At 41.4% G+C, this 26,337-nt stretch overlaps 1 protein-coding gene across 1 annotated transcript in view; it reads left to right on the forward strand.

The window, feature by feature from the left end:
* Positions 1-26,337, forward strand: part of PDE11A (phosphodiesterase 11A) — a 382,098-nt gene that overhangs the window by 277,053 nt on the left and 78,708 nt on the right. Inside the window, exons 11-12 of the mRNA XM_032407415.1 lie at positions 14,793-14,939; positions 15,179-15,286. Coding sequence (XP_032263306.1) covers positions 14,793-14,939; positions 15,179-15,286 — 255 coding nt within the window. The remainder of the gene's footprint in view (positions 1-14,792; positions 14,940-15,178; positions 15,287-26,337) is intronic.

Here is a 26,337-nt window from a genome sequence, read left to right on the forward strand (position 1 = left end):
AAGAAAGAAAGAAAGAAAGAAAGAAAGAAAGAAAGAAAGAAAGAAAGAAACCCAAACCAGTTCATTAGCATGTGACTGTGATTAGAGACAGAGCCTTTAAAGAAGTGATTCAGGTTAAGTGAGATCATAAGAGGGGCCCCAATCCAAAATGACTGGTGTCCTTAAAGAAAAGGACGAGGCATAAGGAATGCCTACACACTGAGGAAAGGCCACGTGCAAGCCAGGAAAAGAGGCACAGGAGAAACCAACCTTGCCAACACCTCAATCGTGGACTTGCAGCCTCTAGTCCTGTGAGGAAGTGCATTCCTGTTGTTTAAGTCACCCAGTCTGCGGTACTGGCTGTGGCGGTCCTAGCAGACTGATACACTGCCATCCACTGAGGGCCTACTATGAGCCTGGCACTGTGCTAAGTGTTTTATCTCACTTGACACTTTTAATGACTATGAGAGTTATTTTTACACTCCTTTTTCAGAACAGGAAGTAGATGCCCAAGGCCAGAGCTCTAGTAGGTGGCGAAACTCGGATTCAAAGACATAAATAACTATTGGCCCCAGACAGTATGCACTGAGCATACCACCAACCCCCATTTAAGCCATGAAAGGAGTACTAGGCTATAATAATTGCTGGCATTTGAGAATCTTAATCTTTTCCTTATGGAACTTATAAATGATGAGAGACAGACTTACAGAGATAAATATATACATATGTACTGCATGGACGAGAACATCTGGGATTAATAATGCCATGGCAGCGTCACTGAGAATGTAAGCTAAGAGAGCACTCAGATGATGGTGAAGATGGTATAGGGTAATGATTACACACACTGGGGGCAGGGGCAGATCCAGCAGTTTTCTAGTTATGTGACCTTGGCGAAGTTACTTATATTCTCAACTTCAGTTTTCTCATTAATGCTAAGTGGGGCTAAATTGAGCCTAATAATTGAACATTACCCATCAGGTTGTTAGAGGATTCAATGAGATGCTATAAAACACTTCACATGATGCTTGGTATATAGTACATCTCAAGAAATGCATCATGTGATAAAAAAAAAATTCATCTAATGCGTATGCTACTAGGAACTGATAAAAATAGCCAACCTGTTCAAACATGGTTGAGTTCTTAATTGTTTAAATGAAAATTATTCATGTTGTTAAATTTATGACTATTTTCACTGACCCTTGCATGTGGGTTTCTAGATATAATTTCACTTCCGAAATATTTTTGTCCAATCCAGCACATTTAGCTGGAGTCAGATAGCAACGCATACCACCAAATGTTCATTTGTGTGGGGGACGGCCTGACGGAAAGGCAGGACACAGAGGACTAATAAAATATCTGATAGAAGTCAAAAAGCAAATTAAAAATAAAGTGTGTGTGTATGCGTACATGCACGTGTGCGCATGACAATACATGCATGGAGGTACGTGTGAGTGTGTTTTCAGGAGCTCCTCCGTCCATCTGAGAATAAATCCAAGTGCGATTCAAGACAGGGAATTGCAGCTGAGGAATCAGCACCACACCCCACTTTCCTCACTTGACAGATTGCTTCTTTACTGCAGGTGATGGCTTTATTCACCCCTACGAGTAGAAACTTCTTTTAGAATGCTTCATGGGCTTTTATGGCACAAACCAATATAAATATTTACTGGATCTATAAGTAAAAGCACATAAATTCTTATTTATCTTGCAGCATAGAGGAACCATGAAAAACATGTGGGAAGTTGAGTCTGTTTTTCTCCAAGAAGCTACTCAACTCCATGCTGAGGCAACAGCAGAGAGATGCTTAGTGTCAGAAGTGACAACGAGGCTCTACTATACTTTTTGATGCACAGGATGGGAAATAGTTTCTACTGAATACATGAATATTGAAATATGTACTCTGATCAGCTCACTGGAAAATGACGATTGGGTGGTCAGCCACAGATGTCCATGGAGACAGATTGGACTCCTAACCCCAAGCAGCAGGCCAACAGGAGTATGGAATTCACAGTACGGAACAAGGGGAGAAAGCATAGGATCAGGCCAGTAACATGAATGGAAAACCGAAACAAAGCCCAGTCCTGGTCACTGACTCACACCATCCTCTTCACCCCCAGTATAGCCCACTGTTGCTGTTAGCTTCTAATTTTAATCTCATCGTTCAAGTTTTCCCCTTCTGTAGCTCTGTTCTCATGGTGGGTGTGGAACTTTGGAAGAGAGCATTGAGACCCATCATCCCAGCACACACAAGGCAGAGGCAGATGGACTTCCACCAAAACCATAAAGAGAGGAAGTTAAGCTTCCAGTTCTCTTTGATCCCCCAACATTATCCTTCTCTACTATTCACTGGTCTCCAGGCTCCATGCCCCTTGGTGTCCTCTGTGCCTTAGGTATTATAGTTCAGCATTATAGTTCAGAGTGTTTGCTCGTTCCTATGAATTCTTATTAGTGGAAATTCTTTAATAAGCCTGTAATTTCAAACCACAGAAACAAGGGAGTATGATGTTCCTTCGTCTTTAGCCATTTGTTAATAAAGTGCAGAACCAACCCACCTTGTCCCTATTACTGGTTTCTAAACCCTGACTCATCACCAGGGGCTGATGTCCCAGACAGCCTCACTTTTTGAAATAACACCACTTTTGCGGTGCTGTTTCAGGCAGGCAGGAGAGAGCTCACCTGGAATTGTAGATCTCCCCTGACCTCCATCCTGGCGTGTAGGTGACTATCAATTCAACCCATGTTGAGATCATATTTGTGCATAAAGTTGCAGTTTTTTCTTTGCATTATTCCCACCAAGAGTTGGGAATTTCTGACAGTCTTTTGTAAGTTTCTGTTTGTGAAATTAACATCTATGCCTGCTCACTAAATCCAAACCTTTGAAAAAATTACAGCATGCCAAGGCTAATAGCAGAAGTTAACAATGTTGGGTGCATTGTTTTATTTTCTAAGATGCCTAGATTGTTCTAAAACTAATATAGAGTGGCTACTGGTTGTAGTAGATGGTATTTATAAGAAGCTGACATTTGAAGTGTCCTTTTCTTTTAAGTGGAAACAATGTTGATTAAATCTATATTATTTGATGTAAAATCTGTATTATTTCCTAGAGGATGATCTAGGTTATCTTCCATAAATCTCTTTTGTAATATTCTTTAATTTCCTATTCCTCTTTGAGTATTCATCGGGTGGACTTAGGAACTTGGATAAACTACCAATGAGTGTAGAGTTTATCCTCACTCGTCACACAATTACAGAGTCCCTGTTAGGTATCCGATAAGCTGCCAGGCACCGTAGAGTGTGGAAGAAGCATCAGTGGCTGAGCCTTTCCTCTGCTGGATAATACTGCAGCAGAGGGGGGCAGCAAGGATCAAGCAGCACTCACAGCGCAGCAAGTTGAGGCTGAGGTGAGCAGGAGGCTATTAAGATCCAACCAAGTGTGTGAGTCAGAGAAGCAGTATACAGAGGGGATGGTGGCTCTGGCAGGGCCGAGATGAAAGGTAGCAATTTCTTGGGCTGGATGGGCCACATTTGCTTTAGGGTATTCATATCTCACATCTCCAAACTCTGAAGTCTAATGCAGTCAACCCAAGCTTGGCTGACCACAAACATCCTCCGATCCTCCCACTACTAAGACATGGGAAGAAGTTCATGGTAACCTCACAGGGTCACCATGTTGCCCTCATGCATCCACTGCAAGGACTTATCTCCTTCTTGGAGAGATGAAGCAGGCTCTCTTGCCCCTCAGAGTCACACGGCTGATGAGCTCAGACTGGAGCCTGAAGACCAGGACCATAGGCTCAGAGGTCCCTCTGTGGGTCTCCTACTACAAGTAGCCTACAACAGTAACAGGCATCATGGGAGTCTCCTACTACAAATAGTGCATTAGTTTCATGCAAAATTAGAAGGCTACTTGACTCACTTAATTTTGCCTGAGCTTGGATTTCTGCACGTGTGTGTGTCTCCATGTGAAGGATTCACAGAGGTGGTTGGCAGTAGGTCCCACAAGCTCAAATCCACAAGAGGATGTTGTGGCATGGTTTGGGGAGAATGAGTAAGATAACTTTCAGTGAGGTTATCGGGTGTTCATTCACTCATTCAATAAATGTTTAGTGAGTTTCTTCCAGGTGCCAGGCACAGCCCTGCAAAACTATCCTGGACACTTAGGACACAAAAGTAAACAAGACAGACACAATCCCTACCTTCCTGTAGCAGACCTTTAACAAATAATTACATAACACATTACTGATGATGCAGAGATGTCATCATCCAGCTTCCCACCCAAGTTCAGGTGTGCAGAGCACCCCCACCAGCACTCCTCCAGGTACCTGGGACCCTACCCCTCTTTCTTGGCTTTATTGGTGGCCTTAGGTATTATATGTTTGGGGACTGGGCAGAGGTGCTGTTGCTCAGACAAGTCTCACTCCCATTGAGTGGCCAGCGGATGAGGTGCTGACAGTGATGAGCTAAAGTCTTCACCAGTCTCCCATGGACAAGTAGCTGGTGAATCCCTGAGTGCAAACAATGGGGGGTATCCACTTGAGCAAAGGCAGGACAATCCGTGTGTGAATCCAGATTCAGCTACCGTGTAGCTCCTGGAAGCTCAAACAATGCTTCCATGGCGGTCCTTTGCTAGGTGCATCTACTTCTTCCGCAGATGTCCCGGGATCAGTTGCTGTGCTCCCAGAGACTCTCTCTTTCCTTTCTTACCCCACTCTGTGACCTCTGTGAGGTGGCGACATTCTTCCTACCCCTTCTCTTATCTCCCCCAGGAGCTCCTTTGGTTCTTTCAAAATAGATCCCGATGGCCCACTGACTCAGAGCCCCACTCAACTGAGAACAAGTTTCTTTTCCTGGAGGACTCAGAGGGCTGCTTGATCTTCACGTTTTCCCAGAAGAGGAAAGAAAGTGTTTGCTGCTGCGTGCAGCAAAAAAAGGGAAAAACAAAGACATTGTTTTTCCATAAGAAAAGAGTCCCCAGCCTATCACCTGCCACAACAAAAACTGTGACCAGAGCTTTGAAGGTAAGCTTCTGGGAGCTCTGACTACAGAGGACAGAGACTGTGACTGCCCAGGGACAAGGGAGCAGGCTGGCAGGGACAGTGAGCGGAAGTCAGTCCTAGAATTACAGGCAAGACACACTCCCAGGCTGTGCTCCAGGACCGCAGATGGGAGCCTGGCCAAGCTGCTGCCTCCCAGGCTCTAAGGGCCCATTAGGGCAAGTCCTGAATCAAGCCACTGTCATCAACCTGGGGCCCTGGAGGTCTGTGCTTCCTGGTTTTGTGCCATCTGCAGGTCAGATGGGAGCTCTACTCTGTCCGTGCTGTTCTCTGCCTACAATCGTCCATATTTCCTAATGCTCCTGGTGAACTTGCATTCATCCTTCGATGCCCACATCAGCTGACCCTCCTCCACTGTGGTTCTTGGCCTCCTCTATGCTCCCTCCCCTTGTTACCTCTGAACTTTATGCTTCCAATTTGTCACTAATAGTTCTGTTTCCTCTTCTTTCTCCCTGCATAGACCATGAGCATCTCGGGAATGGAGTCTGCATCTTTTCTTAGGTCTCAATACAAGCTTTATGAACTTGAGAACCTTTTCATCATAGTAACTATTTTTAACATTTTAAATTATTCTCAATATGCTTTATAAAGCAGAAGTTTAATGATGATTTAGAATGAAGGCAGCGGCATTATTTCATCAAACTCTCCCAGGGATTCCAAGAGTGCCCTGTGTTTCCCCCTTCACAGCACTTCCCACATGGTATTGTCACTGCCTGTCGGCTTCATTGTGTCTCCTGACAGACCGTGAGCACAGGGACCACACTGGTTTCAGAAATATATCTGGAGCCGGTGCCGACCGTGCCTGTCGTTGGGTTGGGCACCCAACACAGGTGTGTTCAATGAATCGGAATGAAATTCAGAGGTCTCCTAAGGGAGTGGGTAGAGTTGGTTCCTCAGGGTCTAGTCACTGAAATTCTTTACATCCACTCCTTCCTTCTTTGAGGCTATCTGTATAAAAATTACTAACAAGTACACCAACAGCGTGCCAACAACCACCACGGTTGTACAGTCACTATTAGTTAGTGTTTCCTATTTTCAAACACTGCTGGACCCTGACCCTGAGTGGGGGTTATTTCATTTACTCCTTACAGCAACCGCACAACAGAGTTTTATTGTGTCTACACGGAGCGTGCTCAGTCTCAGGCTTACCTCAACTTCGTGCGCAGGGCCCTTAGCAAGTAGGGTCGGGGGTAGGATTAGAGCCCATATCTGTTGTGAAGAGAGTTCTAGGCAGCTACAAGGTAAATAAATAGCTTCAAGAAAAAACAATTATTAGAATTTAAGCCACACTCTTTAGAAACATAACTGCACAAATCCCTATAGAGCCAAACCTTTTCCTAGAGGACAGTATTGTTAGGTTGATGCTTTATCAGTTGTTGGCAGTGAATATTTTTTTCCCCACATTTTATTAGGAAAATTTTCAAACATAGAAAAAGTTCATTCCTACTATCTTCTTTTTTTATTAAAAAAAAAGAAAGAAAGAAAGAAAACGTCCAAAGAATTGCATAGCAAACCCTCATCAATCAGCAGTTTTTCACTTCATTGAGGAACCCCTTATACTCTGCCTTCCATCCCCCAAATTTGCACACCGCCCAAAGCCACCCCAGCTCTGAGTAATTTGCTGCTGTGCTTCTTGAAGGGATCGTGTTCACAACAATGGTTTTCAAAAGTTAGCAAGCATCAGAAGCAGAGGGCTTGTTAAACATAAGTAGAGTTTTCTGATTCAGAATTTGCATTTCTAACAAGTTCTCAGGTGGTGATATAGCTGGTCTGGAGTCCACTCTTTGAGAATTAATGGCTTGGGAAATTTTTCCCTAAAAACCACAAGAGACGTTTCTCTGTAGACTCAGAGACAGCATAGCTGTGTCTCTATGGGTTTCCTTAGCCCTGTCTTTTTAAAAAATCTTATGAATTCTGTAAATTATCTAACATACCAGATTCTCTTTATAGTGGTTGCTAGGAAGCTTACAGACAAATTTCTGGCTATCCTTACAAATGTCTTGGCGCTAGGGCATGCATTTTATCTAGTAACTTCACTTCTGATCATGATTTATATTCCTATCCTTAGTTTCTCTTTGATTTCTCTTTCTGGGCTATTTTTATTTTCTCTTACTCTTTGTTATTGCATGGATTTTGAAATCCACATTAAACATTTTTTTTTGGAACAAAGAGGTTATGTATATAACACTACCACCAGCAACAATAAAACAATACTTTGATATACCATATTTTTTTTCTAACAGGAAACATTTTTCTAACAGAAACATTTTTTAAAAGAAAAATTACTCCACAGGGCTCACCTCACTCAGGGACCACTGGCTTGATTTTAAATTAAAGATTCAACACATCATCATCTCTTAGTGCTAATTCTCTCTCACCTTACCCACTGCCTTTAAGACCACCATAATGTACTCAATGCAAGATGGATTAATCTTGTACTCTTAAACAATCTTCTTTCATAAAGAAACTACAGAAAACATGAAAATATATAAACAGATACTGCGTTGTCTGACCTGGGATATCTCATGTGTTAAAGAAGAAACACTTGATAACCTTAAAAAAAACACACACACAACTTATATCGAATCGCTCTTAATTTTATCTTAAATGTTACATACTAGAAAAAATAAAATCTCTTTAAAAATGACCAGTTTCTGTTGAAATGCAGTATTTAAATGTTCAGTGCTGCTGTGGAGACTGTTTCATTGATAAACATAAAAAAGAAGGGCACATTAGAAATATGAAAGAGCCAGTGTTAAAAAGACATCACATAAAAGAAAGTTTCTCTGTTTCCAAAAGGAACACCCACTCTAATGTTTCTTTTACTTTTTGTTCTCACCATGACAAGAAAAATCTGTGGGCATCATGCCTCCCGAGGCTTATGCTGTTGCATAAAAGATAACAAAGGCAGTTCATGAGATCAATAGGAAACAGGTAGCATTGAGATTGTTTAACCAGAACAGCTCAAACAGAAATATAAGATTTTTAACTTCTGGGGAAATTTCTGAAAATCACATGTCAAGAGATGATAGAAGTTCCATTCTCCTATTAAGAGATTCAAAGTAATAGGTGTACTCAAGCCTAGAAAACCAAAGTGAATTAAGCAGTAATTGAGAATAACTAAAGGTTAGTGAGAAAAAGGACATACTGTACCTAAAAGTTCGTATTTCTCTAAACTTTCCTCTCTTTTTAAATATAGTGATTATTGACTACAAATCCTCCTTGCTTTTATGCACTTAAAAAAGCAAATACATAAAATGCCCTTTGACTTGGTTAGCTGTGTAATGGGAAGCGTGGCCACTGTTTAGGTGAAGCTTAAGTACTCATGTATACCAAGATTCTGGGAGGAAACAGCCCTCAGCGTGTACCGAAGGATCACCTGGTGAGTTTGTCAAGCTACAGAACCCATGTTAAACCACCGAGGAGTCTGAAGAAAGCTATGGACCCCTCCCCCCCGTTACAAATAATCACATTCAAACCAATCTGCGTACCTGATTCAGGGACCTACCTACTTCCTGCTCTAAAGGGTGTACGTGAAAACCCTAGAGTATAAGGTGACTGTAAATATTACAGTGATTTCTATAACTGCAGAGAAGGACATCACTGTAGGATGAGATAGGAATGAATGAATGGAAATGAACTTGTAAAGAAGATGGCGTTTGAATTTCAGTTGGCACAGAGTAAGGAAGAAGTCAAACCCCATGGTGGGGGCTGGGGAGTAGAATAATCTGAAACAGAGAGGGAGAGATGAGAATAAGGATAATGAAATGCCCCGCCTGAGGCTTCCACAGACAACTGGAAGATGGTAACGCTGGATGGGCAATGTTTACGAAGAGCCTTGAATGCCAAGCTAAGGAATTTTACTTCATTCAGCAGGCTACATTGAACACTTAGAGGTATTCGAAGAGGGAGTTACAGAATAAAAAATGGTGTGGGCGGAGTTAAAGGCATAAAGTCTATGTTTTAACATATAAGCATGTTAAAATATACTATGTTTATATTTTAACCTGAGATAGGATAGGGCCTTATAATTCTTCTTTTAAAAATATTTCTTGACAATTCTTAGACATTTATATTCTCTCTTATGTTCTAAATTTTACTGTTTCCACATATAAATTGAGCCCATGAGCTGCAGTGTTTGGTCATCTCCTTATTGTATGTCTGGCCCCAGGAACACGACTCAGAGCTTCACATTACTGCCACCCAGGCCACCAGCTGGCTTCATAGCCTTTTGTGGCTTCTGGCGGTGTTTTGTAGACACGCAAGGTGGGTGTCGCCTGCAAATGTGCTGGGCGGCCCGCACCTCCTCCGTCCGCTGAGCCGCTCGCTGCTGGAGCTTTGTTGCGCTATCTCCTTTGAATTCCGTATCTTTCCCCACACATGTCACATGTTGTGGGCTCCCAAATAGCCCAACTTTCCCGTTTGAAAGTTGATTTAGGAAAGCAACATTGCACTGGGATTAATAAGAAATCGTTTCCTCTTTTCCTGAGCAAGAGCAGAAATTCGTTAAGATGTCACTCTTCGCCACCAGAAATGTGACTGTATACTACCTAAACTACTAACTACTTCTAGTACTGTTAGTCCCTCTAAAACCTGAGTGACGCATATGTTTTAAGCATTTCTCAACTGCGTCCCAAATGTCCAGAGAAACCTTCCCAGGTTTCTGACAAAAGGATCCTGTCTACACAGAAGGATCCCTCACCTTCCTGCTCTCCGCCCAGCATCTCACCTGTTTGCTGCTTCCCTTACTTTTGCCTGGCCAAGGGTAGTATCAGCCCCATGCATGCTCTGCTTTCCTGTCGGAAGCTGATGTCATTTGCCTGAAGTCTGGAGAAGTTATTTTTTTCAGGATGGTCTTGGGAGTATTGAACTGATTCTGTGTTCCCTCTAATCAAAACAATGCTAACGACTGGGGCTATTCTAAAGGCAGTTGTGGACCTAGAGACTTCCCAAATGAATTCATGTAAGACCAAAACATTGTCCTTTCAAATGGTTCCAGGCTGCTCATCATGAAAAATGGATCAATAATTATCTGGATCTAAGTCCCAAACGTCGCTCCTGGTGCACCCAAGTTAGCTTGCATAAAACAGGGATGAGGGACCCTTTGGCTTGGCAGCAGCCCATTTTTAGAGGCAGTATAGTGGTTGGGAACCAGTCTCTAGAACCAGATGCCCCAGGTTCAAATCTGCCTCTGCCAGTCACCACTGTGCAAATTTGAACAGATTACCTATCATCTATTCCCGTGGCCTCGTCTGTGACATGGGATTAAAAATATTCCCTACCTCTTCGGGTTCTCGTGAGGAGCAAGTGAGTTAATATGCATAAGGTGCCAGAACAGTGCCTGGCATGTGGTAAGAGCTGTAACAGTGTGGCGAAATAAAGAACGTCGCAGTCCCTTCCACATCCCCACAGCCCGGTCCCCTGCCTTCCATAATCCCAGGATCCTAAAGCCCCCAACTTCTGCTCTTGTCCAGAGGAGCCCGTGAGTGAGTGGGCTGGAGTGGCGACAAGTCATTCTGCCTTTGAAATGCTTGGCCTGGACCACCACCCACTTTGTTGTTTCTTCCCATTTTCTGAACATCACAAAATGTAATATTCATGTGTCAGGGGATCCAGGATTGTATTTTAACATTTTATGGCCTCTTTGCAAAGCTACCTTTTCAATTTTAGAGGAGGCAGTTTTATGACTTCCTTTGATAACCACTGAACTATTAAGACCCACACAAAGAAGAGGCATGGGAGAGGCACTCCCAGCCAGCCAGAGTCCCACTTCTGGAACATCATTCAAATTAGCTCCAGGACTCATAATTCTGTGTTTTCATTTATTGCTGCACTAAAGTAAATTGTTCTTTTATCCAAATGTTATTTCCTGGCTATTAATTCAGTAGTTACTTTGGATTGTAGCACTCTTCTTTGATTTAGGGATATGGTGCCTTATAAATATTTAAAAGTTGAAGACTGACAATTGGAGAAACTGACTTTGATTTGTTTTGTTAATATCCTATGTCTAGAGTAATTATAGGTCTGGAAGACGTGATCCCATTCTCTACTTATCAGAAGATATGCAGAGCTTGTGTTTCTATCACAAGGACATTTGGCAACAGAAGGCTCTTCCCAACTCTTTTGCAGACGAGATCTCCATGCACACCTCCTCAGGACACACCCTACTCTTAATTCTTCATAATTTCCCCCAGAAACCGCTCTTGAACCCAGGAGTGGGGATGAAAACTATCTATACTTCTCAAAATAGCTGAAACTGGCCATTTCTGAAAGGCTGGGGACTTTCTCTGCATCTACAAGTGCCGGCAAGGGTTTACGACAGGGCTTGGGGTGATCCATAGACTGGTATGATTTAACTGTGGATCAATCAACCTGTTAGGGGAAAAAAGACAAGGTCAATAAGTATGGGTCTTGGTGAACCAGAGGTCACCCTACATTTTTCAACCTAATGTTCTTATTTCCTTTCCATTAACATTTCATAATGAAAAAATGCCTATATTCTTTAATTTTTAAGATAATTAAGTGAATTTAGTGCCTTTGAAGGGTAGAGGATTTACAATGGCATCAGAGATGACACTATTAATAATCCACAGGACAGAGGCCACCTGGAGAGCGACACGGCCTCCGCGGCCACATAAGCTCCTCGGCAACCAGCGGGGAGGGGGTTGGACTTCCTCTGCCAACGCAGGACCAGACTCTTCTCCTGAGAGCAGAAACACTTGTGTCTTTGGGGACGGGGCTCCTACCCTCTTGGGAAGTGGTTTTCCAGTTGTATTTGAGTCTGAACTTGAACAAACTACCACAAGCACAGATATTCTAAGTAGAGAGAAAGCCCTTGAAACATGTGGTGGAAGTAGAGAGTTGTTCTGGAGTTTCCCTAAGGGAAAGAAACACCGCATCCTCTTCTAAGAGTGTTACAGCCTAAAAGGCAAGGTCAGGATTGACACAGGCGTACAGAATAAGAGAAAAGGGTGTGCACGGTTGCCGCCAGGCCCATGCACGTAGAAACAAAGGGACTAAAAACCAAAGGCCAGTTTACCTCTGAGTTCTCCAAGCTGATCATTTAAGGCACCATTTAAAAAACACAATTTAAATGATTTTTGGATAACGATGGTAGAGTAAACTGACTCATTTTCTTTTGTTCCTGCCTCAGGCCCCACTAAAAAATCATGAAGAAATTTTTTTTAGGGTATAAATTCTCAAAAACAAAGAAATTGGGAGAGGACTTAATAATAACAAAATTTTGAAAGCTAGAAAACAGATGGATAAATACTAAGTAATTTAGCAAACCCAAGAGAGCCAAAATAAGCCAGCCATGGGAAAAGCTGAGAGACAAACAAATTTATACCACAGAGCCCCTCCCAGATAGCTCCAGAACTGGCTAATTAAGTACCTTTGGAAGTAGGGATGAGGGTGGGACTATGTCCAGGAAAATGGGGAATCTAAGAAACAGTGACATCTCCAGATCCTTTGTCTCACGCCTCCACTTCATAAACACTGAGAGCTGTGTGTAGCTTAAGAGTGTATAACAGCTGCTCTTTGGGTTAGGGAGACTCCAGCGCAGAGCTTAGGGTAGGCCTACAGCCTGCACACAGGGCTGAATGAAGGGCTAGCAACCAGTGCTGGTGCTCCTCCCCCAAGCCCCTTCCCAGCCAGGCTCCACCCGCAAGATTCTTCTCTGGGGAATCTGAGTAGCTGAAGAGCAAAGTCCTGAAGATACCACACATTTGGTGGCTTTCCCAAGGAAACAGGTCAGTTAGATTCCCCCTCCAGAGAAGGCTGCAGGAGATTTAACAGGAGCTATTAGAGCCTGACTTGTACACAGAAGCTGAAAATCAAAGATGACCATACAGCTAAGGAAAACCTCTAACACTCTGAAACCTCTGATATATGAAAATGATTGCTTGACAGATAAGCTGATTAAGACAGAGACTAAACCATCAGCAGATGAATGGATAAAGAAAATGTATTACAGTTGACCCTTGAACAACATGAGGGTTAGGGGCGCCAACCCCCATGCAGTCAAAAATCTGTGTAAAATTTTGACTCCCCAAAAACATAACTACTAATATCCTTATTGACCAGAAGCCTTACTGATAACATAAACAGTCGATTAACACATATTTTGTATATTGCATGTATTAGGTACTGTATTCTTACAATTAAGTAAGCTAGAGAACATAAAACGTTAAGAAAATCATAAGAAAGAGAAAATACATTTACAGTACTGTGTCGTCTTTATTGAAAAAAAGCCGCATATAAATGAACCCATGCAGCCCAACCCATGTTGTTCAAGGGTCAACTGCATACACATGCAACGGAATATTATTCAGCCTTAAAAAAGAAGGCAATCCTGTCATATGGTACAACATGAATGAACCTTGAAGACATTATGCTAAGTGAAATAAGCCAATCACAAAAAGATAAATACTACCTGATTCCCCTTATATGAGATATCTAAAGTAATCAAACTCATAGAAACTGAAAGGAGAATGGTGGTTGCGGGGACTGCAGGGGAGAGGAGAATGGGGAGTTGTCCATTGGGTGCAGAGTTTCAGCCACACAAGCTGAAAAAGTTCCAGATACCTATCGTACAACAGTGTGCATATAGTTAATACGGTACCATATTTTTATATTTGTTCATTGTTCTTCTGTGTTGTGGGGAATAAACAGTGTTCGGATTTTAGCCTAGAGATGTAAACTCTTATGGAGGAGCATGGAGTTGGGAAGGCAGGACTGATTATATGGTTTCTAGAATGCTTAGAGTGACCAGCGTTGGATTTCATTGCTCAGCCAAATTAGTCCCAGGGTGAAGATAACTCCTTGAGTAATTTACACCCAGTGAATAGACTAGAAATATGAATCCAGAATATCCCCGATAGCTTGAAAAGGTAGAAATTATTCCCTTACCAAGAGTGGCCCAAAGGATATGGTGAACCCAATGAAATCAGCATGAAAATGATTCCCTAAGATTTTGTTCTTCCCTTTAAGTTTGTGTGGGGCAACTGATGGACGGCTGCCTCATGTGAGTGTTTTGAAAACCCTGAATATGTATGACCAGTATTGTAATTACATTGTGATGTTTATGTAGAATGAAACTAAACGATATTGTAAATTTATTCTTTTGGTGAAACATACGCTGGTGTTGATCCTCCAAACGTCGCTATTCTATTAAGAAAACATTTTGTGCCAGAGATGCTCTGTCTGATCCTTTCCATCCTCCTGAATATACAGAACATGTGTGTAACAAAGGGCATGTGCGGAGCTACAAGATATAAGGACACAAGAAACGGAAATAAGGATACACAACGCAAGGATATGAGAATACAAGAAACAAGGCAAAGGGGTGTATTCCCATGTCCTCCTCTGAATAGCAGCAATTAAAATTAAAATAGCAGCAATTAAAACCAGATGTTTCTTGCATTTAGTGCTCTGTAATATGCATCAGAATATATTGTATGACTGCAGTTTCAGTAAACTAGACAGCTTTGTATTCTAAATTCTGCAGACTAGATCCAGTGTGTATATTTTTCCTTCAGATTAGCTTCCCTTCCCCCCTCCCACCCTCTTCATTTGCTTGGGGCATTTGCAGCTCCGAAACAAAAAACATTTCCAGCTCAGAGTTTAGCTCTATCGGAGTGTAAGTGCGGGTCAGGTCTGATTTATGTGGCACGTCTGATAAGCAGGAAAGGAGAGAGCAAGATGAGGGCTTTGGAAAAGCTGGTGAACTTGGCTTGACTTCTGTCTTCTGTTTTGTAGGCAGCCAACGTCCCTCTGGTGTCAGAACTTGCCATCGATGACATACATTTTGATGACTTCTCTCTTGATGTTGACGCCATGATCACAGCTGCTCTCCGGATGTTCATGGAGCTGGGGATGGTACAGAAATTTAAAATTGACTATGAGGTAAGATGTTCTGACAAGGCGATCTGCCTGGGACAACATGGTAGCCAGCTTGCCCAAATGGCAACCTGAGGATGATACTACTCAGCCTGCACACCTCCTGGGATTACCGTGAGAACCCTGGGAGGTTTGTGGAAGGGCTTTGGGTGGTGAAGATGACTCAGACATAAGGCATCGTTTTGATAACAGCCCACTGGAGACACATCCAACCGCCTGATACAGCCTTTCCCTTCCCATTTCAGACACTGTGTAGGTGGCTGTTGACAGTGAGGAAAAATTATCGAATGGTTCTGTACCACAACTGGAGACACGCCTTCAACGTGTGCCAGCTGATGTTTGCGATGCTCACAGTAAGTGTGTTCGGTAGCAGTGGAAGGTCATCTGTCATTTGTAGGGGCCTAGAGGCCTTCTCCTTCGCATTTCCATTTCTCTGACAAATTGCCACGTGATTTATTTTACACTGGGACTTACCTGCCCTGGTTATGGGAGTATATATTTCACAACAATTTCTGGGCTTTAAAGCAGTAAACTCGCTGACACCTTGAAGCAGGTGTAGTCTTGGCATGATTGCTTGAGCCTCTTTTCAGTGTTTTATCTTGGGAAACTGGTTCTTTTTACAAAAGAAATGCTTGGACTTTCGAAGTAATCTTCTTGCAGAGGACAGGAGCTTGAGTAACAAAACATAAGGGATCCCTGGCTAAGACTCTCTCGGTTGGTGAAAAGCCACAGTCAGGGCGTGTGAACATTACCCACAGAAACATGGAAATCCTGAAAGAACGCTCATCTCTGAGATGCCCAGGGAGGCAAGGGAAGAAAGAAGTAGGAGCAAATGCTGTTAGGGCTTAGGGGCACACGAGGCTTAAAATCTCTGTTCTAGGGGCTGTCACCCAGGGAAGGTGGTAGTCTAGTTCTTGGAGATGGTTAGAGCCACTGGCCAGAGGTAAGCCTTGGAATTTAAACTAAAAGCAAATGTTTATGGCAAAAATTGAAACCAAATCTTCTATTCGTCTCCATTTACTGGCAAGAAATAAGGCTTGTTTTGGCCTTATTTCCACTTACACTGTTAAACTGTAATCAAGTAAAATATTTTCTGGCTTAAATATATTGGCTTCTCTGGCCTCTTGGTTTTATATATATACACATGTATGTAGATATATGTACATATATTTATATGTATAAACATATTTACCATATAAAATAGAAAAGAATACAAGTTTTAATTATTATAACATAAATCTAAGTACCTTACATCTTTGTACCCACACTGAAATTTAAACCCAAAATAGGGAACTCCAAATGATACACATTTTTCTTTGGCCAAATGAGCAAATACTGTTCTGCTCCTTCCTTATGAAATGATCTGTCCCGTTCTCTGCCTATTAAAATTTTACTCATCCTTGAAGGCACTGATCTATGCCAGTTTTTCCCAGAGTCTTCCCCTATCTCCCCAAGCATCAATAATTACTTCTATCTCTGCACTGTGTCTAGTACAATGTATCTTTCTTTCCGCTGTGTATCTTAAGTCACAGGTCCCTCATTTTGCTATAGAGTCAGCAGCTTGAGGCCAAAGAGATCATTTCTTATTCTTTCAACAACATTCATTTGCTTGCCCAGTGAGGGCATTTTTTTGCTGAGGGCCTCGCCAACACTTTGCATGCCCTCATACACTTGGTAGGTTTTCAACAGATGTGTGTTAGGTTGACTTGAACGCCAATGTGCATATAGCATGAGAAGATGGGACCAAAATGTCTTCACTTTACGCGGGAGGACATCTGTTTTGGATCCTTAGCTGCTTAAGGAGCAAGCAGATTGGCCTGGAAAAACTGGACTGACCCTGTCCTTCTTTTTTTTTTTTTTTTTTTTTAAAGATTTTATTTATTTATTTGACAGAGAGAGACACAGCGAGAGAAGGAACACAAGCAGGGGGAGTGGGAGAGGGAGAAGCAGGCTTCCCACGGAGAAGGGAGCCCGATGCGGGGCTCGATCCCAGGACCCTGGGATCATGACCTGAGCCGAAGGCAGACGCTTAACGACTGAGCCACCCAGGCGCCCCTGACCCTGTCCTTCTGTAACATACCCCAGGAAAGCAGTCGGCCAGGCAAATGAGGGAGGAAGATGCTTTGAACTATTAGCCTTAATTGCTCAAGTGCCAATGTTGCTTAAACACACACACACACACACACACACACACATACACACACACACACAAAACAACAACAGAAAAAAACGCACTTTCATCTTGCTTTTCCATATCAGATCTCAGTAGACAAGGAATCATTTTCTGTGTGCAGAGTTTATGTGTTGGACTCACAGAAGACATTCAATAAAGAAATTGTTAACCTGTTATTTTGGAGAACCTATGGATTTATGGTGACTTGCCAAAAATAAGTCAGTGGGAGCCTTATTCGATGAAGGGAAAAAAAGGAATGGCCTTGCTATTATGAGTTAGAGATGTAAAAGACAGAAACAGACTTCTATGACAAGCCTTAAAATAGTCGGGGTGGGTTAAGTTAGCAAGAGCAGTGGGGTCAGGGAGGACACTTAGGAGTAAAAGGAAATACCCAGTTTTCTTCAGTATATGTTTCCAAAGTACAGTCTTGATCCTTTTCAGGAACTGAAAGAAAGCAGAACTCTCAAGCTCTGTTATTACAACAGGGGTATTCATACTGCCAGAATATTTCAAGGGTATAGTTATTTTTGCAAGTTTGCTCAGCAACCTTGAAGAGTAGCCCTGTGTGAGAAGGTTTGGGTTTTGTTTTTGTATTAATGCTAGCTCAAAAAGGGGAGAATTCTCTGTTAAAGTTCCCACCCTGGCTTTGAAAAAAATACACTGGTGAATGTTATTTTTTTCTCCCTCAGACTGAATTGAGAAGCCACATCTGGAAAAGATATCATTTCCTGCTCATTAGATTTTGCTGAACTTGACTAAGGGTTACAATAGGTTGAAATTATCAACTTTTGTACCTAACACAAGCAGTCTCTTCAACTTGACCATGGGCAACCTGGTTAACGAGAATTTTTTAACTAAGAAAATAATTACAGAGGTGAAAAAAATTACTTGATCAGTGAAGAAAAAATGAATTTAATTTACTCATCAGTTCTAATTTCTGGAATACAACCTCAGCTTATGGCAAAATGATAACCTACTCACTTCCAAGAATAGGTATTAACGCTTCAGACACTCCTGAAAACTAGTAGGGGCTTTCACTGTTCTGTTCTCATTAGTGATTATATTTACATTCTAGTTATCTCATATTCTATTTCCATGCATTGAGTTAGAAACAGAATTTTCTCTTAAAAAAAAAAAATTACCATACACCAACCGACACTGGATTCGTTCCGCCTGAGTCACAAAGCCAAGAAAGCATGGCGCACATATGCTGAGTTTTCCTCTAGATGGCGCTCCAAGGCAAAGTTTCCCAGCCAGTTGCCAAGAAAGGAGGAAAAAAAAAACCTTCCCAACCTTCCCTGGAAGTACTTCTTTTCTTCTAGGACAGGAGATAATGAGGCACACACTCCCACACTCTTTTCTTAAAAGAGGCACCACCAAAGCAAGTGTGTCCAAAAAAAGCCCCTCCTATCAGGTCAGACTGTATTATGACTGCCTTGCCCACAGAGCTGTTAGCAGGAATACTAGAACATTCTCCATGTGACCTTGTATCTGTGCACGTATGTATTTTTCTAAGCCCATTGTCTCTGAGAGTGGGAAGATGCATAGTTGTGTGTCACTGCTGAGCAAATTATGACACCATGTACAACAGGACAAGCAAGTAGTAAATCTACACACCAGCTGCCAAACCTTTAACCCTAAAATCATTTTGAACGTGGAAAATAAACTTATTGACTCAGAATTACGTTTTGCAAAAGTATTCAACCTCATGTCTAGGTAACAAATCGGTTTTGTTCCTTTATGGGGAAAAAGAATGAACTGCTTTGAAGCATAAGCAATTTGATATAAAACGGTAGAAATTTAGTTCACTGGGAACCCTGCTAATGACTTACTAATTTATTCTACACCTCTGGCCTGAAATTCCCAATTTAGAAATGAAAGCTTCAGTATTATTCCTTGCTTCTAAAGAGATATTTAGGTAGTTAGAATTTACCAAATATTTTGAATTCCTTGGATAAACACAGTACGGTTACTATTTGGGGCTAAAACAAGGAAAAAAACCTGCAGATCAAGAATAATTATACAAATTCTCTTTACTTATGGAAGCTTGTAGAATAAATATTCCATTAAGCACATACATAATGAACAATGTGAAACACATCTCTCCTATTCACAATGCAGACCAGATAGGGAAAACGACTGTGCTTTTGTTTGTATTCTGTGAAATAAAAGGTATGCGGTAGTGCCAAGGTTGCGGAGACATTTTTCGGTTTTATAAATGATGTATGAGTTCTGACAGATTCTCCAGGGGGGATAAAAAAAGGTTTCCTTAAGAGTCAGTGTTCTTTACTATCCCATAAATGTACTCATTAGCACTTTGGGCCATGCCCAGCATCCTGTAGGACTCTTTCAAAAGAGATGCATTTGAATGAGTGGATTTAGTTGAGGGTAATATTATTCATGTTGCCTAGTGTCCAGTTTTTTAAAAAACTATAAAACGATGAACAACTATCACTGCTAGAAATCTTGTTTTTTCTTCATATCACACTAAGGTTCAGCTAGGGTTCATATAGAATATTATGATCCTGCAGAATTCACTGGATATGAAAAGAGAAGAGCACATGATCACATTAAAATTTATGGTGGTGCAGGCGGCGTGGCGCTGGTGGGGGATTGCAGTTAAACACTAGTAATAACCAAGTATCACAGCAAACACATTGACACCCCCTGACATTTACTGGGGGCTTCTTAAATCTTAAATGTGGAGGTAGCGTGTTTAAGTCCATATTTGTGTTGTCAACAAGGTTATTTTCAGAGATAAGCCAAGTCATTTTATTGATAATTCAAACTAGAGAGCAGAAGGGACATTTAGGGAGAAAAATCCATCCTATTCACCAGTTTGAGGATAATGTGCTGTCTGCTGTCTGCTGTTTTCAGAGAAGTCCTTGATTTTTGAGATAGAAAATTTATTCTGGAAAGAGATCTGAGAAGCACAGTTGGAAATCTCCCTCACTCCCTCTCTTCCCTCCCACCACCCCCACCCTGCTGGCCTCCCAAGAAGGACAAAGTCAATTAAAATTTTTTTTAGAACCAATTAAATTTTTGAATTAATATTTTCACTAAGTAACCAGAATCCTAATCTCAACAGAAATCTAAGTTTTTTTGTAGATTGTCACATTGGGAGGTCCAGAGAGATCTACATGTTTTGTTCTGTAACTGACTATAATAAAGTAACAAACGATAATCATGTTTATAATCATCAAACATCATTTTCACATTGTATTTCCTTTTCATATAAGTAGTAACTACTATATTTACTTGAAAATAAATGGCAGCGTCATCATAACAATGCGATAAAATCTGCACGTTAGAAAAGCCAGTTCTTTAATCTTCATGTAGGTATGTCTTGACTTCCAGTGTAACTTTAAAGATGGCAAATTTTCAATTTAGGAAAGGAGTGATTTTCAGTGTATTTGCAGAATATCAGCACTGGGCACTAATCACTTTGAATACTGTGCTTAAATTACATTTAAGAGTCCTGCCTTTTCATCATTTAAGAAGGTTTCTATTTTTCTTCTCTCTGGCCACCTCTGAGAGCTCCAATTAAGCACTCCATGCTTCTAGTTGACATTCCCTTTATCCACATTTATTTTATAAAAGGAAAAAGGCAAAGCCACACATAATTAAGAACCCGGTACGCTAATAACCAAACATACAATTGGGCAGAAGGATAATCCAATCCATTTCCTCACACAGGAGAGTAACCTCCATAACTCACTTTAAGCGCTGCCATTCATGAGTTATGGGTCATTCCCTTCCTAGTGAAAATAAATTCTCCAGCACCATCAGCCAGAGCTGGGTATTTTTCTTAGGACATGTAAATTGTAAAAGTGTATGAACATAATCATGTCCAGTATTCTGGGGTGCGTATAAGCTCCTGCTCATGGACACAGGCTTGTGAGGAAATGAATGTGCTTTCAGGGCTCGGGCCGCCTTGTTACAATATAGGATTTTTGATTAAAGGGAATTTATTCTTGAGATTTTTACAGTGTTGGTAAACTGCTTAATCTGTCGCTTTGTGTTTTATGACACCAGCCGAGTCCTCCAGGTCAGGGAGACCCAGCAGCAAAGCCATGGTCATTTATCACCGCCTCCATTCTCCCTGGTTTATAACTTAGTGATGGCACCTCCGTGGGGCTGGAAATGGGCACTTCAAGGTGTCAAGCTGGGAGCTTTAAGAAGTTTTAATTCTTCATGAGTCCGGTGTTTAATTTTGGCTCAACGATGGCAAATAAAATTTTGTGTAAGCTTTGAAGAGCCCTCATAGTCTTGAAACTCATCAACCTGGCTTCTCGTACTTGGAGAGGTCTGTCTCTGCACAATTAATGTTCACCAAGTGATCTGCCTCATTTTCTGTGCTCACAAACCACATGCTGTATTATATTCAGTTCACTAGTAATTTATCACAAAATATAAACTACCTTTCTAAACATGAACAAAAAGTCTCTGCCCTCAAAAAAATCACAAAGCACATCTATTTTTAGTGTTGAAAGCTAAGTCCTTAAGAATCGAATCTGCTTTTTATTGTTCCTTTTTGAAATACAGTGTGTGCTGCATGCACACAGATATGTAGTCCTTGTGTTATCTAAATTGAAGTACAAACTTTGTTTTTCCCAAGTCTTATTAGGATGTCCACTCTGAAATTTTCCATCTACCGTTTGTATGTCTTTTTACACATTTTATCAAAATATGAGAGCAGAGATAATTCGGCCAGTTTCTATTTGACATCCTGAGAATGAAATAAAGAGTGCTGACCGATGCTGGAGGTTTGCTTTGAAAGACTCTAGCTCACAAACAAACAAAGCAATGCATGTGAACAGATAGATGAAACAGGACCAGCAAACCATGGATCCTGTTGTTGAAGTTGGATAATGAAGACGTGGTGGTTCATTATTAGTATTCTACTTTTTGTATGCTTTTAACTTTCCAAAGTAAATAATTTTTTTAAATTATGATAATAGGTAGGTTAAAAATTAAGTCTTGGAAGTGGTTTAAAAATAACTCTATAAAATTTATTAGGATCAACCCAATTTTTTTTTCATGCATCAAACATTCATTCAACATATGCAATTACACCAAACAGACCACTGAGTTTTGCTCCCTGGCCTTTCTCAGACTTACATGGGCAAACAGTTGCAACATTACTTGAGGTTGAGAGTCACGGTATATCCAAAATATGACTTAGGTTTTACTCTTTGATGACAAGTGCCTTTGGAGGCTTCCGGTTGTAGGAGAGAGTATTTCAATGTAGACTGTAAGATTTTCCCAACTCTTGGGTTGGTAAGGGAAGGGTCATTATAGATTTAAATCAGTATTTGGCTGCATTCATCTCGAGGAGAAAGAGAAGCAAGTTTGATCAAAACTACCCCTAGTGCCATGGATAATTAGACAAACTACAACTGGTTTGTGTTACACTACATGCTTTGGTGAAGGGGACATGTAAACATAGTGCTAGATGGTGGTCCCCTAACAGCTGGAGAGGTTCTGGTCTCTGGACCTCAAAAACAGGGCTAAAGTGCCTCTTTTTCAGCTCAGCACACCCAAATACTGGCAGAAAAAGATTACTGTAAATTCCAAAGGAGTATGACCATTAAATCTAGATGCTCTGTTTTGTGCAGTAGGGTTTTTTTTCCCAGTAGGGGCTTGTGGTTGTGAATACCTGTTCTCCTCCCCATTGTGTTTTCTTTTTTTTTTTTTTTAAGATTTTTTATTTATTTATTTGAGAGAGAGAGAATGAGAGACAGAGAGCATGAGAGGGAGGAGGGTCAGAGGGAGAAGCAGACTCCCTGCCGAGCAGGGAGCCCGATGCAGGACTCGATCCTGGGACTCCAGGATCATGACCTGAGCCGAAGGCAGTCGCTTAACCAACTGAGCCACCCAGGCGCCCCTCCCCATTGTGTTTTCATCACATAATCCCTGGTTGGCAGAAATAGGATCCTGTTTTAAAAAGAAGATAGGATATGGCATCAAGTAGTGTAAATTTATTCATAAGCACTCTTGGTAAGCAACTGAAATCTACTTCCATCTTAAAGCTTGAGAAAGCCCTCTGCCTAAACTCATTGCTTTGTAGCAGTTGAAAAGGTTGATGCCCATCAGCCTGCTCCCTGGATTTGTATGTTGAGAGGTAGCCATTCCATCTTGAAGCCAACAAACAGATTCCCAAAGAGAAACATGCTGGGCTTGCCCTATACACGCCCGTGGAGGCCAAACGTGTGACTTAACAACTCTCACCGCTCTGATCCACCCACACCCGGCTATGTGCTCAATCGGGAGGGTGACTGAAGGCCCCCTTCTCATAGAACCTTTGGTTCTTGTTCGCAGATCTAAGTTTCACAGAGAGACACGAGCATCTTGTATGTGGCATTTACAATGAAACCCTCAAAGAGTGCTCTTTGGCTAAAGTAAACTTGATTTTAATAACGTATCAAACAAAGGCCCCAGACAGTGATCTGCAACACTCTGCACATCAGAAATTAAGAAAACCAGAAACTAAACGCTTCTTGTCTAAATGCTGCATTTTGGCCCCAAGCTCACATCACTTCGAAGTTGGAAGTCATCTATAGGTCAGTTGAGACATGACACAGATTAGGGATGTGGTGTGCAGATTCTTCTAGAGGGACACTTCCTTGAGAAACCATGTTCTTCTAAACCCCTTGGAATGGTGACCTCTTCTTATCCAGAAAGAGAGAAAGATGAAGGGGAAAAGGAAATCTCTACAAAAACTAATCGTGTTCTCCCTCAACTTTAGCCAATCCACTGAGGGCTCTGCTTTAGTGCCTGGCTGTCAGCATCCATGGAGGAACATTCGGGGAGCCAAGAACCTTAAGTCTGGAATTTCTGCGACCATTAAGAATTCCTAGTACATCATTGGATTCCCTCCCTCTTTGTCTGCCATGTGCTAGATCTTGAAATCAACAGAATGAACTCAGGAAATCCCTCATCATTCAGTACCTCCGACACCAGGTGCAAAAACAAATGTGAAGGCAGAACTTCTGGCATCACTCTCTCAGCTTCCCATGCTGGAGCCGAATACACGACAAGGGTCTTGCAGTCCATAATCTACCGTCTCCAGAAACAGAGCAGGGGTGGCTGACCTCTTCCAACATTAGTCTTTCCTACAAAGCACAGCCAGTGTTGTGATGGTTTCTCACTAGAAAGGGGACCTTTACAGCATGCCTCGGGCTGGCCAGGGTCATTCCTGTCTTCCTCCATGCTCTCTTCCTTGTGCTTGGAACAGTGTAAATGCTTCATAAATATATGCTCAATGAACCAATGAATGAATGGACACTTTTCAAGATGTTAGTGCTTCCCTCGTGCCTAACATGGAGCAAATGCTTAATGAATATTCGCCCGATGAATAAATGAGTGAAGGACACCTATGAGGTTGTCACTATTTTATTCCAAGCTAGGAGAGTTTGATGAAACATGGGCTTACTCTTAAAACAAAACAGAATTTAGACACACACACACACACACACACACACACATATATATTCTAATGAATAAATGTTTTTTATGGAAATTTTGGACACAAAGGAAAATTTTTAAGTCAACTGTGAACCCATTACTGGTAACATTTTGATGTCCTGACAGTCTTTTTCTATGCATGTATTGAGTAAAGTTGGGATGTTACATATAAACCATTGTATCTTTCTTTTCTCTCCAAACCTATTTGTACGTCACTCTTTATGATCAGTTACGTCTTGATGCACCCGAGCTCATGTTTAGGCGCAAGATGTCCAGTGGTTCTGCAATATCAACCTATCACCACTCAAGAATAACATCCTTTGTGGAATAAAGCACACATCAACTGAGTCTTTAAAGCCATGTCATCTAACACTGTATCATCACAAGAGTATTTAAAAGTTGCATAACTGTACCCACACCCTCACCTTAGTGGCTGAATAGCAGAGTGGATGAGAACACACTTGGGAGCCAGTTTGCCTGAGTTCTAGTCCACCTCTGTTACATTCTAACAGTGCATTTTAGTGCCTCAATAGCCTCATCTATAAAATGAAAGATAAGAACAGCATCTCCCTTAGAGCGTTCTTATAAGGATTAAATGAGTTAATGGATTTGAAGTATATAGAACAGTGCCTGGCATACACAAGCACTATAGAAGTGTTAACTACTGTTAGTATTATCCCAAGCCTTTTCTCAGATATGAAATCATTATCCACGATATCAGTTGCTTGATATACAATAAGCATTTAATAACATTTGTTAAATGAATGAAGCCTCTATAGCACCATCTATATTGTGATGATATTATGGCTCTTGTTTTTTAGACCTTTTTGGATTCTACAGAGCCACAAAGCAACAGTCATTTTTCTCTGCCCATGATTTCATCCATTCACTACTATTACATTGGGTCAGCTTAGAAATGGTAGTATATCCTAGCTGGTTTAAATCTTATGTTGACCGGATGATAGGAAATTATTGGGTAGCCTAGGGTACCCTGTGAATCAATCTAATTGTCTGGGTTTTTTGGATTCCGGTGATTATATGCTCTGGTAGCTGGGAATAGGATTATCCCAACATATGTTTTAGCCCAAGAAAGGATGATCATTGGAAGCCTGCTCAGAGGGTAGTCACAGGCTTTTCTGGAAAGGGTGATGTGAGAACTGGGTCCATATGCCTTGACTATCTCTTTGCTTATATATATGGTATTCACTGCTTTACATTTTTTATATGGACTGTGAGGGAATACAGGTGAAAAAATAGATTAATGTAAAGGTCAATAAAACCCATAATTATTGGGTCAAGAACAGAAAAGATATAATTATATTTGAAAATAAAAGAATAAAATAGAGTCAGGCATGGGATAAATACATTAAAATATACTTTCCATGGCCACTGTGTTCTCTTTTGAAAGTATATTGTCCTCAGCAGGCAGTTGACTTTTTCTCCTCAACGTGGGTAAGTGGAGGTCTGAATGGAGAGGGCACGAAGGAAGATGGATGTGGGGGGGGGGGGCAAACGGACACTTACTGGCAGCTGGACACTTTTCAAGCCTGATGATTCTCAGAAACCATTTACCAGGCAGTTTTAAATCACAGTCAAGAGACAGGTACTGCTTCAGTAATTCAGGTATCACGGTTGAGAGAGGTAAATATGTTTGTGACTGTGAGTGGGCTGGACTTCAGGGACTCTTTATTCTGAGGATCTAGAGGTGGGCTCCATGGTCTTTGAACACCATAAACTTATAGAATAATTTCTGGGAAGAGGGAG

The sequence above is a fragment of the Phoca vitulina genome, unplaced genomic scaffold (genome assembly GCF_004348235.1).
Source record: "Phoca vitulina isolate PV1807 unplaced genomic scaffold, GSC_HSeal_1.0 scaffold1, whole genome shotgun sequence".
Classification (NCBI taxonomy): Eukaryota; Metazoa; Chordata; class Mammalia; order Carnivora; family Phocidae; genus Phoca; species Phoca vitulina.